At 42.9% G+C, this 15,872-nt stretch overlaps 1 protein-coding gene across 4 annotated transcripts; it reads right to left on the bottom strand.

Annotated features, from left to right (window-relative positions):
* Positions 1-4,267: 4,267 nt before the first annotated feature.
* On the bottom strand, positions 4,268-14,157 carry pax8 (paired box 8). 4 transcript variants are annotated; one of them, XM_040157591.1, is made up of 11 exons: positions 14,136-14,157; positions 10,671-10,836; positions 10,285-10,482; positions 9,920-9,996; positions 9,564-9,689; positions 8,588-8,766; positions 8,209-8,329; positions 7,707-7,946; positions 7,020-7,121; positions 5,670-5,759; positions 4,268-4,338 (listed from the first exon to the last, which is right to left on the bottom strand). In XM_040157591.1, exons 1-11 carry the CDS (start codon positions 14,155-14,157, stop codon positions 4,268-4,270), a joined length of 1,392 nt encoding a protein of 463 aa, XP_040013525.1. The 4 variants fall into 4 exon arrangements, with proteins under 4 accessions (XP_040013525.1, XP_040013522.1, XP_040013523.1 ...); XM_040157588.1 differs by having other exon boundaries at positions 8,209-8,353; positions 8,591-8,766; XM_040157589.1 differs by having other exon boundaries at positions 8,591-8,766.
* Positions 14,158-15,872: the final 1,715 nt, after the last annotated feature.

The following is a 15,872-nucleotide window of genomic DNA, read 5'->3' as shown; positions in this document are numbered from 1 at the left end:
CAAAAGAAATCACTGGGCGACAGTGACTCGGGAAAACTTTTAACAGAGAGAAACCTTGAGCAGAAATGGGCCCCGGGGGAAGAAAGATAATATAATGATAGCAATAATAGGCGGGCTAATAATAACAATGGTAGCAGTGGTTGTTGAGCAGCAGCATGGGGGCAATAGGTGGCAGATCCAGATCCAGACTCCACAGACCGGACCGGAGGAAGGTTCCACAGGAACAGAGCCTGACAGCTGAAGGCCCTGCCTCAGGTTCTAATGGGTCGTTGCTTGTTGGATTGCTGGTTTTGCAAAGTGACAAAAATTGTCGGACAGAGCTCCCCCAATTCCAAAGTCAGGATGGTGTCGTGGGAGGAGGTTTTAGACTCTGTTTGAGGCTGTCAAGCACTTCAGCTGTGGCGTACTGAGCCCTTTAGTTGTGTTATAAGAGTATGAAGCCATAGAAGAATGAGTGGGTATTAACATGCGACATAGCGGAATGAGAATCTCACTCTGTGAAAGAGCTCCAAAATATTTAGCCAAAGATTCAAAGATAAGGGTGGTTCAGAAGACGGGTTCAGAATAATCAGCCATGCTTTGTTCAAAACAAATTAATAAACAAGGTGATGGGTTCACTCACGCAATCTGGGTTTTTCCCGAGGGCCAGAAAAAGCCTGAACCGGGCGGGGCTGATGCAGCAGCGCTGCCATTCACAGTTTAAAACAATGACGTGTTCTGCAGCTCATTTGGAAAGAAAAATTCTGTCAGCCTCCATAATACTTATTTGCCGGGCTGAATTGGTTGGCCTGTGTCTCGGGCCCAGAGATAAGTGGAGAACTTTCCAGATGACTGGCGCAGGACAACCCCGACCCGTCATCCCACCGATTGCCACACACTCCTCTGCTGCCTTTTTGGCAGCAATTTCTCCAGGGGCCCCCCATTCTGTCTTTGAGTTTGTCCCCATAATGGTAATGGGACACATGCTTTCTCCTGCACACAGACACACACACACACACACTGTTATATCAAACTGATCCACACATACATAGACATTCTTGATCTGTCTCTCCATCACACATACACACAGTTTTAGTATGGCTCTGTGTTAAATGTAGTACATCCCTGTCGCCCCGTCCTGCCAGCTTTGTCTGCCCCTCAGCTGTTCCGGCCCGGTGCCTGTATTGTGCTGCTGGGCTCATTACCAGAAGCACTGTGGCCCGAAACCTCCTCGCTAATAGGCCCAGGGAGAGACAGTTATTTCTGCTGTGCCTTGTGTGTAGCAGTATAATGTTTTGTTTTTTACTCTTTTGGCAGTGAGACTGTTAATGTTTAACGTGTGCTGCAGCTGGCCGAGGAATCTGAAACAGGGTTTGGTTAAAAGGTCTGCCTCCACCCTGTGAGGTACATCCACTTGATAACTCCTCCGTATGTATGAATATATATATGGGCGGGTGTGTTTCCGCATGCCTGAGCAAGGAACCGGAAAGAATGAGTGTCCAGTCAGTTGATGGGCTGTCTGGAGTGGGCCAGGCCACTTGGACAACAATGGGATGAAGCGCAGCTATTGTTTGAAGTTTACAGGGCGATACGTGTACAGTAGTGTGGCTGCAGGAGAGGGATACAAAAGGAGGGGTGTAAAGAGGTGAGTCAGGAAATTGTTGAAATGTGAGGAGAGTGAAGGCTTGGAGAGACAGAGAGAAAGAGACGTGCATACTGTAAACAGAAAGACGTCAGAGTTCATCTTCGTCAGCAGACAGATACCGCTCTGACTGAACTGATATTGAGGACTTTAAGTGATCGTCTTAGAAGTCAGACAAAAGCCTTCATACTGTCTGATTCAGGAGTTATGTAATTAGGTTTGAGGGTTTCTTTAATGATGAATTAGGCCATGAACCGCGCAGAAGTTTGGGAACTGAAAATTACTGGGAAGTTACAGTGGTCTAATGAGACCAAACAGTAGCCTCCATAAAGGAGGATGAAACCCAGCGCTGAGAACGAATCAAGATCAAGTGCACATTTGTTTTCCCCCACGGCTAGAATCCTCAAGGTTTCTTTGAATAATGAAAAACTAAATCCTTTAAACAAAAATATTTTGTGGAAAAAGGATGCCCAATGAGTAAATGCTGGTAAGTGAACGAAGACAAAAAATAACCAAGAAACAAACAGCAAAGAAAAATCAAAAACCATTGATATGTTTTGTCAATAGACCGAAATAGATTTTTAAAAAAGAATCTAAACTATATTACACGTATGACATGTGCCCATATCACATTTAATGGCCTGTTTATACTCATTCATATATTCATCATTACTCATGTCACATTTCTGTTATTCCAAGGCAACGCCTCCTGCCGAGGAAGATCGTGCGCTATGATCGAAAGCTCCAGATCACCCTGCTTCATGGAGCAGGTTTTTTGCGAACTGTGTTCATATGCGAATCTTGTCATTTGGAAGCATGTTTTATGTGGCCTATCTTTTACGGAACGATTTTTAAAACAAATATTACTTAGGCCGAGGCAATAAACCCTTTCAGGCCGGTTTTATGTCCCAGCACATTAGTTTCTGTCGTTATTTTTTGATGCCGTTAGTTTGGTTTTAACTTGCGCAAATAAATAGAAATGAAACTTCAAACTAAACCCCTCTTATGTAGCCGCAGCGTTTGTTCAATAGGTGCCCATAGTTACCCAGCTGTCTGAGCGGGAGCCCGAACACCCGGATGCGCGTGGTGCAGGTGTCGCCCGGGGAGCGCGCGGCCTCGCTCCCCGACGTCCTCGCGGGCGTGGTCCCGCGCGGTGGCACCAGGTGGGCCGCGGCACCGCCGAACCGTGGCCTCGTTAACGCGCTGCAGTAATGAGGCCGCGAAGAGGGACGAAATGATTGCAAATAAAACGACACGATGCAGAAAATAAAAGAAGAAATTAAGCAGATGCGCGTGTTTTCAGGATCATTGATTTCGTCCTTTGGAAATGCTGAGAGTAGCAAAGAAAAAATGCGACATTTCTGGGTAAGCAGCTGACTACTACTGTGTAAGTACTTGGCTATAACTGCAATTAATGCTGATGATGATAATAATAATAATAATAATAATAATACAAGCACACAATATAAATCTACTATTCATGAAATCAGCTGCCTTGTTCTGAGAAGTTATATTGTAGCAATTGTTCATTGTAAACACAGGATATATTAAGATATCAGTGCTGTACACCTGAACGACAATTATTTAAAGGAAAAAAAAAACTGAATATTTTTTTTTAGTTTATAACGTTTAAAGTGAGAATGATCCTTAAAAAAGACAACAGTGGAAAAAAGTACTAAATTTGTCATGCTTTAATTAAAATAATTCTTTAGAAATTCATTATTTACATCTTCAATAATATTAATAACAGTATAAGAAAAAATAGTCACAGTTCTTACCAAACATCAGAACATCAGCATGACAACAAACTAAATTTATTTGAAGCAAAACAAATGTATTTCGAGCCTTGTTGGTTTTAGTAGCCAAATCACCCCCTCCCTCATCAGTTATCTCTGAGTAAAATTGCATCACTTCCCCATAAGTAATTCATCATTTACAGTATGTACATATTGCTAAACGGATACATTAATTGTCTTTGAGGGGCATTTGCGGGTGTTTTGTTGTAATTCTGATTTAATGTGTCACCCTTTAGTCTATGTTCACTACAGGAAAGCTCAAAAAATCTGAATTTACAGTGAGAACAAATCACAAAATTAATTTGCAAGCAGACACAGACCAAGAAAAGGAATACATTTGCGATGATAGGACAGGATTCCCGAGTGAAAGAAAAAAAAAGCATTGTAAACAAAAGCAGGCATAGTTCAGTATAAAGAAGTTGCATATCCCTACTCACTGAATCAGTGGAGTCAAGTTGCAGATGTGCGAGAAAGAAAAGTCTTTGGCCAAAACAAAGAGCTCTATGTAACAAAAATATGCACCTTGATGTGAGACGTCAGGCTGAGTCTCTGGAAACAGGCCCTGCGAGGAGTTCAGTGTTAGCAATGTGTAAATGTGCATGAGTCAGAGTCAACCCTGGGAAATGGTATCAGAACTGACAAATAAATAACGTAGGAGCAGGTCTGGTGGACCATGAGAGGATGTAAAAAAACAAACAAACACAAAAACAGTGTTGCTGGTTTGTCAGCAGAGTCTCAAAATTCACATCCAGTTTTGACTTTCACACCTTGGCCCGTAATCAGATGTGTCAGCTGATGTCAAGTTCCCGAGTCTGGTGGGCCAGCTCCAAGTCCGTCTATGCAGCGGGGACTAGAGGTGGTCGTAGGCGGCTGCAGACGGTGGAGCCGTGCGGGAGGCCGGGCTGTAGTAATAGGGGGAACCTGCGGGGGGAGACACAGATGGGGGAAGGTGTTGATGCTGGTGGTGGCTCAGACTTTCTTGATCAGCTTTATCTGAGGTTTTACAGCAGATGGTTGAGCCGAAAGTCTGAGCAGCTTGGACTGTTTTTTCCTGCGGGTGGATCGAGCCTGAACCTCTCCCGTGACTCCTGAGGAATCAGCGAGATGGGAGAAATGCAGTGCTGTCCTTTTCTAAGCAGGGCGTCTGGAGGTGCAGTGGAGGAGACGTCCCCGAAAACTCAGCTGATGTGCCTCATCAGCTGAAAAAGCCCTTGTGAAAAAGGCCTTCAAAAGTCTAAGGTCAATCCATAGTCTACATTATGAGAACAACAATGGGTCGGTATACCATGTTGTCGAACTATTTTTTAGAATTTTTCAAATCATCTATCATTTTTGTTGATATAATTTTGGACCCCAGTTTTTAATTTTAACTCTATATGTCTGGTAATGAGATAAAAGGGTGCGAGTCATTAGCTCAGACTACAAGACCTATATGCGCTGTCTGTCCCTGATATCAGTTGCAACATGGAATTGACTGAGGTGAGATTTACTCTGGGAGGCTTCTCCCTGATCTACTAAGGACTGAACCTCATTAGTATATGTAAATCTAAATGTGATGTATGAAGAGAGATGGCAGAGAAAGACTTCATGCTTCATGTCCTCAAAAGGAGCTCAAAATCGTGGTATCTGATTGTAAATTTTGTGAATGACTCCTTTGTTAATTGTCTCCTTTCTTTGTTTATTTTAGCCCTTTTAGCACTGATCCCTCGTTTTCCGATTTGATGTTATTCTGTTTGCAACTTTTTATGCCGCAAAAGAGGTTCCAAACTTTAAATTTAACCTGTCTGGTTAAATAAAAGTGAAGTCGATAAAAAACAAATTAATAAAACTAATATTAAAGTCATGTGGAGGACGGAGCTCCAAGTAAATCCTAGTTATTAATACGACTAATGGTGTCCACGGGGGGGGGGGGCATGACATGCTACTGTGGGAATTTGCACGCAACTTCCTGGCAGCCGGTCATTTCAATTCTCGTCACGACAAAATGTTTGTGAACCATAAGGCCAGCAGAAGTGAGTTCTTCTAAATGCTCAGGGGAGTTCTATGACTCCATGCAGATACTCCTGAAAACCATTTCGACATCTAAATAATTTGCCTTTTATTGCGAAGGTCACATTCATTACCATGTAAGAAAAACTAAATATATTCAGAGATTAAGGCGCTAGATGCATGAGGTTGTCAGTGGTAAACAAACAACAAAAATGGAGTGCACACGCACAAACTGTCAACGCTGTCAGCGTGTCCTTGCTCACCCAGTATGCTGGAGTTGGTGAACCTCCAGGCTTCACTGTAGGAGGTGTAGGGCGAATGGCTGTAGGACTGACCAGTGTAGTCTGCACCTGCTGCAAGAAAGAGAAAAAAAAAAAGACTTGTGGAACACCCACATCTTACAGATAAAACACAATGAAGAAAACATTTGATCTTAGAAGGAAAAGCCGAGTCGTGGCTGAGAGCTCTATAGAGTTGGGTTGTTTGTGTGTGTGCCAGCATCTGCTCGGCTTTAGCTCATAATTCACCAACAGTTAGCGCAGCCTGTAAACCATTAATCTGTGGTGCAGGTGGATGGCTGAGGGTAAAATCCCTCGGCCCAGTGGTGCGTGCATGCAGCTAGCCCTCTACGCCCTCTTTCCTCAGCACACGGCCCCTCGCGTCGTTCAGCCTCTGCCCCACTGAAATGCCTCCTCCTCCTCCACCCTCCGTCCGACACTTCCTGCTTTCTGGCACTCCTCTTTCTTTCTTTTCTCTCTCTCTTTTTTTTAACATTCCAATATCTAATTGGTAATTATGTTGGCTGGAATGAATCCCTGAGCTCCCCACCTCCTCCTCCTCCTCCTCCTGTCCTAACCCCCCCCCCACACCCCCCTTTCACTCAGTAATTGTGTATCAACGCTTCCTCACAGCGAGCCCACCAGAAAAATAATAAATCAGACCCTCTCATTTCGCGCTTCGGAGGGCAGACTTCAAATAAAAAGGCACATCACACACACACACACACACACACACACACACACACACACACACACACACACACACACACACACACACACACACACACACACTCTGTCTGGTCGTATGCAGGCATCTTGACATAGACACACATACATGGAGACCCGCACAAAGGTGCACGTACATGCATACGCACACACACACACACCACAAAGACAGCCTACTCTTCGTTCAGACCCAGACTTTAGACCCCCTCCGCCCGCCCCTGCATCTCCCTCCCGGGCCCCCTGGTTCCCATGGCGATGGGTGGTCAGAGGTGTCTGGGTGGGTTATGGGGGGGGGCGATGTGGGCAGCAGGGTGGAACCCCCAGCCAGTTCCCTGTACCCCCTGGGCCCATGTGCACCCGCGCACACGCGCACACACAACACAGTTCACCAACCTGGGAAGGCTACTCATTAACTCAGCCTGTCCCTCTGTTAATCTACAAGCCTCCATTACAGCCTTGTCTTTCTCTTTATTCCTCTTCCTCCTGCCTTCATCCCCCTCGCTTCACTTTCTCTCTACCTGTTCGACTCATTCGTTCACTTCTGATTCTTATTTTATACTTAATTCCTTATTTGACGTGTATATATTTGGTCATATATGAGTCCCTTACCTGCTACCATTCCCGTGATGGCAGAGGAGGAGTATCCTGTCTGGGCAGGGGAGGGGATGTGAGGTGGGTAACCTGGCAGGGTGGAGCTCACCATGTCGCGTCCTGAAAACACACACCAAAACACACACCTTTGAAGTCGAGACGGAAGTTCAAGTCCCTATTTTACATTCGTCACAGCTATAGGATGCTCTAGATTAAGGAATTATTTTGCTGCAGAGAAAATATACTGAATTACAGCTGAAACAATCAGTTGATTAACAGATTAGTTGATCTTCAGATGATTAATTGCAACAATTTAAATTAAGGGTTTATCATTTATGTTATTTTTATAAGGACAAATGCCAAATATTCAGTGGTTTTGACTTCTCGGATGTGAATAGTTTCTGGTTTCCTTTGTCTTCTATCATAGTAAAATGAATATTTTAGAGCTTTGGACAGTTGATCAGACAAAATAAGGTTTTTGTATTATTCAACTTGGGTTTAGAGCATTCTGGTGGGCATTTTTCACTATTTTCTGACAATTCATAGGCCAAATGATTAATTGAAAAACTAATCAAATAAACAGCAAATTAATCAACAATGAAAATAATAATTACTTGAAGCTCTACACTGAACACCCTCTGCAAATACAAACACAAATACCTTTGTTGTGAGTGTGAACATGAATGAAATGGACGCCTGAATTACCTGAGATGACAGACTGACCACTGAACTGCCCGTACACTGGTGCATGGTGGGAGAATGAGTTGAATGCGTTGGGGAAATGATTGGAGCTGCAGCTGCTGCTGCTGACAGAGACGGGTTTCTGCAGCGCCTGCAGCTCCATGAACGCCAGGTTGGATGCTGCCATGTTTGGGGAGGGGCTTGTGCTGGTCACTTCTGGGGACATTTCCTGCTTTAGACAGAGCGGCAGGGGCTGTAGGGGCTCTGAGGCGTTGACAGCCAGTGTGCAGCGGGGGAACGGGTGGGTGAGAAAATGAAAACAAATGGTGCACATGAGTGGAACTACAAACTTAGAACAGAATGACTGAGTGAAATGTCAGGAACAAATAAAGAGTGAGTGGTTTAAGGGTTGTGTAAGAGTCTAAAAGATGCTGATGTTATGAGTCAACATGTTGAGGACTTCAACTTTGTGCCATGTGCTTTTTGGGAGTCAAAGGGCATCATTATCTAACATTAAGAGTCTCACCAGTCACCATGGTGTAGCCCTGGTGCCCTGTCAGATTGCGTCCAATGGTGGAGCTGGATGTTGAGAGGCTGGTCTTGGCCTCGTCTAGGCTGCCATTGATGAGGGACAGCGGGTACAAAGTCTGGGAATGACGAACAGGGATTAGCTATTGGAGGAAAGTGGAGGGAGCAAATGTGCATTTGTGCAAGTCAAAAAACAATTTGAAGTTCCAAATAGAAACCAATCCGAAAAGGAAAGAAAATAAGAAAACAAGACCAAGAAATGTAACTCTACCAACTATTTGAGCTGTATTTAAGTATTAATTCCTTATAAGTACTTTGTGTTTCCAATTACCAGTGTTTCACTGTACATTGAACATCAGTTATTTGAAGTGTGCTGCTACCTGCTCTGTCTTGCTGCTGGAAGCTGAGCTGAATGAGTCCGGTGGGTAGTGGTGACGCTCAAACCCACAGTCCAGATGTTGCGAGGCTGCTGAGAAGTGATCCACTCTCATCTGTTTCCGCGGGATGCCCCCACTGCCCTGAGAGTCCACACTGTGCCGACAACTGTCCTGATCGCCTGTGAGACACCGAGGGGTCAGAGGAGGAGGAAGATATGATGTGTGTGGAGAAACTGCAAAAAGAAACTGTTGTCTGAGGGGCTTCATTCCCAGATTTTTGCTATCTAAAATTCCTATGTTTCATTAGTAAGTGTTCTAAAATGACTCCCAACCATTTAACCGTTTAACTAGACATTCATAGCAACCTCAAAACACAACGTGGTTCACTTTCATGCCATCGGCCAATGCAGAAGAATAGGTGTCACGTTTTTGTAGATGCGGATTATCCTTTTATGTGTGTGAACGAACTGTTTATGTGTTGCTTTTATGCTTTCCATTAACATTCCTCATTTTGCCTTTTAGGTGCAAATCAAGTATTTTGAACTGAGCTGAACTGAATTAGCACTTCGACACTCCATAGCTCTTTGTTTGATGCCTCTTGACCTGCTCTCACTTGTTCCTCGTGGCAACAATAAAGGTCAAATGAGCGATTGAATTAAGCAATCTGGAGAGTGATAGGTGTTTTTCAGGTGTTTTTCAAGACGTTATATTTTAGAGCGATTACTGCATGCTGGATGTTTAGTTTTTTCAGAGACTAAACATTAACCTTACAAAAGTTGCTGGACTTAAGTGCAGAAGTTACTTCTGTGAGGACGGCTTTTCAGCCACATTTGCTTCTGTTTTCTCTGTTTTGGTGGGACAGCCTCTTCCATCTTTCATGTTGTTACATGTCTAATTGACTTGGTTCCATGCAGCACCACAACAAAGCAAAGCTGCACCGACGTGTGGGGTCTCATTCGTTGGATCTGATTCTTACTGTCATCGTGGCTCCTCTTGCCCTCGGCACTTGGATGGGGGATACCCAGCAAACCGCTGATGGAGTAGGTGGAGCCCAAGGAGTCCGACTGAGGAGATTCTGGAGGGGTGACTGCCGAACTGGGGACTGAGAGGGAGAGGACAAACAAGAACAGACAGAATTGAGACAGAGAGCAGAAATTATACTGTATTTCTCAGTGATCCTGTTACCACAAGGTCACGGGCTTAATCCTACAGAGCAATGAGGACACTCTATCTTTAACCTTAATCCCTCGGCATCATATGATAATTCTTGGTGATACGGACGATGATGAACAACCTTCACTGTGCATATGTGTGTGAATGGTACAGACTTACTTAAGGTTTGTCCTGGACTCAGGCCTTTTCCATCCAGAGGCAGGTTGAACGGCTGTTGGACCTTTGTTCGAATTATTCTGAAACGAAGAACAACAATTTAGCATTTAACATTACCTTTAAATGTCTTGTTGGGTGTCAGCATTGCCATGATGATAGCATATCAATGGGAGGGGGGAATATCAGCGTTTTTCTCCCGTGCCTTCAAGAAATGTAGGTTTAATTTATTGGAACATCCTTGATGGGAAGATGCAGAATTCATAACCCCAGTGCGGTATTTGTGCTCACTCGTCCACCTTTCCTCTAACACCCTGATTGCTTGGCCATGGTGGCTCTAACGGGATTTCATTTATAATTCAGTTTGTCACCTGTTAATGGAGCTCACGCTGGGCACTGTGTCGCCGTCACACACTCCCTCTGCCAGCAGTCGGTCCCTGATTTCCCACGCGAACATGGTGGGGTTCTGCCTCTTGTACTCTGCAATCTTCTCCACAACTTTCGGGGTGGCCACCTTGGGCTTGGAGCCACCAATCACACCAGGCTTGATGCTGCCTGTCTCGTAGTAGCTGAAACAAAGGGGGGTGCAAAGGACTTTTACTTTTAAGTAAAGGAAGTAAAGGATTTTAGTCAGTGCTGTGGGCGTCAGAGACCAAAGTGTACATGGTAAGTAAACAGACTTTCAGAGGTCAAAGAACACGAACAGGTTGATCAACAGTAACAGGAAGTCGAGTGAGGTGCTCGTCGGTGTACTTACCGTCCCAGGATCTTGCTGACGCAGCCATGGCTGACACGGAGCTGCCGGGAGATGTCACACGGCCGAACCCCCTGGTGGGCCATGTCCACAATGCGTTGCCGGATCACCTCCGGAAGTGGACGGCCATTAACAAACATTCCACCTAGTTGGTTAAGACCCCCATGACCTGGGGGAGGAGGGGGGATGAACACTCATAAATGTCATGGAACTTGAGACCTGAGACATGCCAACATCCCCGCACTGCAATTAGAAAAGTCATACACACCTGGACACGGACACACACACACTAACACACACACACACACACACACACACACACACACACACACACACACACACACACACACACACGCTTTTGTTTATACTTTTGGGGACACTATGTTAACCATAACCAGTGCTGCTCCATGTAAAATTTATCCCAAACTTAGACCATCAATATGAGGACAGATAATGTTTTAGCATACACTGAAAGCAAATACAGTGAAACTAAACCAAGGACAGTAATTTAGTTCCCTAATAGTTTTTCCAATGGTCAAAATTATTTCCAAATGTGTTGACAAAATTATACATACACAAACACACACAAACACAAACATACACACACACACACACACACACACACACGCACACAGATTATAAATACTCCTGCACTGCTCAAGAAACACACTCATCTCAGATGGACATTCACACAAGCACAGAACTTCTGTCTATAAGAAATCCATGCTTAAGTCAGTGATTAATTTAATGTTACAAGCGATATCTATGAAAAAGTAGCCGTCAAACGACATTTTATTTGGCCCAAAGTGAAGCGACTAAAATGCACAGAGGACAATTATTCAATTTTTTCCAAACAGAATATCGCGTTTTTCCTGAACACTGACAACTCAATTTGAATCCTTCAAAATTACCTTCATAAACTCTTTAACCGGCTGAAGGTTACAGTATATGCATCCTGATAAACTGTAGCAGTGCAGGTATTGTCAGGAGTGTAATGAAGTTTTACATTAAAAAAGAGAACGCAGGACAAGAGGACGGCAGCAAAAAGAAACAAACCTTCACTGCAGTGAGCAACGTTATGCAGAAGACTGTGATATTTATTACAACTTGAAAAATGATGATATTAAATGAAATCACACTGAAAAAGTGTAATATTAAGCTATCAGGTTGTTACATGATGCCCCTCTTTAACTTTACCTACAAAAAGCAAAGATTCGTTGATTACTTACAGACTAAATAGCTTGTTATAAATAATACCTACAGGCTCACAATCCTCGTCTAAATGCCACTAATTTGTTGTGAGGGTTGAACTATGGAGCCTCAGTTAGCTTCACTGAAGGTGACTGATTGTTATGTTGTGCTCAGACATTATAGGGAAACTTATTTGAACACACTGTTATATACAGAAACATATTTTAAAGATGTAAAGTTTAAATGAATTTAAATGATTCAAAAACAGACATGGAAGGACTCCACACAGATTTTGCATGATCTGTCTTCCATCTGTCTTTTTATGTGTAACTTTCATCTTTTGTGAAGCACATTGTATTACATCTTTTTATATATGATATTATTATTATTATTATTACATTGTCATGAATCTTTCCGAATTATATAATATTTTTTATGTTAGTACACCTATATGCTTTTTACAATACAAAAAGTTACTTTGGTTAATTCATATATATATATATTAATAAACATAAACATCTGTAGATATGTCATAATTAAATTTCAATTCATATGGATCTCATAATTTCTTATTGCTAATGTATCTTTTTGCTATTAATGTATGTATTTAAACATTGTGAGATGTTTAAATACATCATATATGTTTAAATACATCATATATATATATTTATATAGATAGATAGATAGAGAGAGAGAGAGACAGAGAGAGAAAAGGCTAGATAGATAAAAAACCGACGCTGTCAATATATTTGATCTTCATAAATGGAAAATATGTTGCTCAAATGACAGAGGATTTGCTCGCCTGCGCTGATCTAAAGCAACTCCGTCAAAGCTTCTCCCGGAGAACAACAACTGATTTGCCCGGTAAACACCAACAGACAAAGCGCTCGCTGCGTCGTACCAGCGGCCTCCACTATCTTCTCTATAGACTGCACGGTGGCGGCTCTGCAAGAACACCATTGCTTTTAATTTAACCCATTGAGCCACTTCTTCCTCTCAGCCTTTTCCCAGCTTTCATTTCCACATCAAACAGCGTCCGGACGAGTAAAGGGGGGGGGGGGCACTATTAACGCTGCCAGCGGAGTGTGGAAAAAAATCTCCCCGCCAAGCTTCATCAACCTGCAGGATATTAAAGCGGAGCAGCCCCGGGAGGGGGGCACGCAGGCACGCGCACAGACACCGCGTGCACACCGACGAACAAAGCAGATAGATAGATAGATAGATAGATAGATAGATAGATAGATAGATCGATAGATCGATCGATAGATAGATAGATTGAAACATGCTCCTGCTGCTCCTTGACTGACCCGGCCTAGGTGGCTCTGACCAGAGGAGCATTGTTCTAAATTATATCTGAGAGTTTCTGAGTGCCATTCCATGAACTTCCTCAACATCCCACACAAGAACCAGAGGAAAATATCAATTCCTCCCTTCAACAGTTGCAACGTGAAGACAAGACACCTCCCTCTGCACGCCACTCTATGGTCTCTAATAGAGATCTTCAGCGTTTCCGGGCTGGTATGTGGCAGAATGGGCCTGACCCGCCTTTGGACCAGTTATTATTATACATCCAAACATTGCTCATCACCAGCCAAACTTTATTTCAAATTCTAGTAGAGGGGCCCCAAGTTTTCCCAAATATGTCAGGCCCACTTTCGGATAAATGTATATAAAATGATGCACAAGACACAGACACGTTGGTTTGATTGTTTAACCTACATGTAGCTTAGATAAAGAGCTGGAACAAGCCGATACCCTATATGGTATCACTTTACTGTAAGTCCCCACTTAGCATTCAAAAACAGTATACAAACACACACCATCATGTAGTTCTGAGCACTTAATAGGACTTTTTTAGATACTTATTAATGTACTAATTTTTTAATGTGTTATTGTCAACAATTATATTGTTGCAGCTGTTTAAAACTACATTGTAGTATGTTATAAGCCAGTTATTAAATGTTTATATACAGCTCATTAATGCTAAATAGGGGGACTTAAAGTAAAGTTGTTATGTTTTCCAAACCTCAAGCTACATAAGGGTAAATAAAAGGGGGAAGAGTGGATGTTAGGTAGTTACTGATATGAAGACGGATCACAATTCTCATGGCAAAAACATGCAGAGACTTAAAAAACAAAGAAAGAAAGAAAGACTTGTTTTCATTTCCTGTTAATGTCAGCAAAAATGTCACATATGTTAAAGGTAAGCTGTTCAGTCAGAGGCAGAAGAAGCGAGGGAGTCCGAGACGCCCGGTCCAGCTCGTGCTGTGTATTTACCTCTTCCAGTGCTGCTGGACATATCCCTGAGTTAATGGTCGCTGCTCCACCAGCTGAACGTGATGCTCTCCTCCACGCTGTCCCAGTTAAACTGTTTTTACTCCTCGTCCTGCCTCGTCTGGCATGAGTGTGCTCCTGAGTGCAGCGCCGGTCACACGCTGCAGGAGGACACAGGGGTTTGTGAAACTGGCTGTTTTTTTGGGGGTTTTTTTTTATTTTTTATTGCGATGCCTCTGGGCTCATCCAGAGCAAAACACTCAGCTGGTGTTCACAGTGGCACACTGGGTGTCTTCATTAATCTCCACAGAGAGATACTGGATATTGTCTTCAATCACCATGTGTTTCTTTATCAGTGAGACCGACTGCGGACAGCAGAAGGCCCGGTTTGCAGAGCATTAATAATATCTTTTATCTCCCGTCTAGAATGGGTCAATGTATCTATATTTGTTCAAAAATACTATAATCTAATAAACAGGATTTGTAAAACATGAAAGACTTTCTTCCCCTTCGGCCAACCCAGATGGCTGCTCCTATTACACATAAAATTTCCCTGCATTAAGTGGTTTGTAATTAGGATGGACTGGTCTCATTAATCACCTTATAATTATTAGAACCAGTGGTGTATATCATTTTGGCTCTTGAGTAGTGAAACTGAGGAGTAATAAATGCATTATGTTGTTATGTATATCATAGGTTGTGTAAGGTAGTGTTCTGTAAAGTGGAGAAAGTAAAGTAAGCATAGCTGGGGTGAGAATTTGAGGATTGAGAATCACTTTGCTGGACTGTGTTTCTTATCACTGATTTGCTTCTTGAAAAAAAATGACTATTACGCAAAAGCTGACATTAACCCCTAAATTATAAAAGGCATGAGAGCTATCACTACAAGGCGTCAAATGAACACAAATTACAGGAAGTTTCTCTAAGATCTGGTGGCTACTCCATCTTGGATTCATTGAACAGAATGGACATTTAAAAAAAAAAGGAAAAAAGAAAGAAGACTGATGGATTTAAGAGCTGCGACAAATTATTAGGATCTTAACTCTTAAATAAAAGATGTTAAGTCTGTTATTAATGTGGTGGCGGGCAGTTGTTATTGCCCATACGTAAGCCTTGTTTAAAGGCTCCATCTGCTCAGCTGCGGCTGCTGCTGCACACCTCTCCACCATGCATCCAGCCCCCGTGAAGCCCACAGCAAAGAGAGCAAAACGTTTTGTGATATATTAATAAAAGGAGTTGGTGACACCATGTTGATTAATAATGCACAGACTCAGGGAGAGGACACGCTGCAAATGCACATCGAGGACAACTACTGGAATAGCACATTATGTTTGGTTTGAGAAAGCAGCACAGGACACAAGTGGAAAAGAATCCCAGTTATGCAAAAAGGTTTTGAAGCCACGGTTTAATTTCAATGTGCTTAATGCTGAAATTCAAACCTTCATTGAAGTGTGTCACGTGCCGTCATGTCCTGCTGGGCGGCACTTTCAAATAAACCAGATAATTTAGCAGACTGTCACAGACTGTCAGATCTGTCGACTGACAACATAAGTCAAGGGGCCATGTGTGGTTGGATTCAGGCTTATTTTGGTCTGCGGCTAATAACATTTACACTATGATTAGATTAAAATAAAGCCCACTCTGCGTTGCCAGGTTGAATTAAGCTTTGTCTTTTGATGTTTGTCTGAGGATTCATTTATGTGGCACTTACATACACACAGACATTTATTTGAAAGCACT

This window comes from Xiphias gladius, chromosome 20, assembly GCF_016859285.1.
Source record: "Xiphias gladius isolate SHS-SW01 ecotype Sanya breed wild chromosome 20, ASM1685928v1, whole genome shotgun sequence".
Classification (NCBI taxonomy): domain Eukaryota; kingdom Metazoa; phylum Chordata; class Actinopteri; order Istiophoriformes; family Xiphiidae; genus Xiphias; species Xiphias gladius.
The sequence above is the reverse complement of the archived record's forward strand: the minus strand, read 5'-3'. Positions and strand labels throughout refer to the sequence as shown.

Coding starts and splice junctions, on each gene's coding strand:
- pax8 (XM_040157588.1), bottom strand. CDS start 14,157: ATGTCCAGCAGCACTGGAAGAG. Junction 5,760..7,019: donor CATCACGGGAATGGTAGCAG/GTAAGGGACTCA, acceptor TCTTTCTTGCAG/CAGGTGCAGACTACACTGGT. Junction 4,339..5,669: donor CACCAACTCCAGCATACTGG/GTGAGCAAGGAC, acceptor CTCCCCCCGCAG/GTTCCCCCTATTACTACAGC.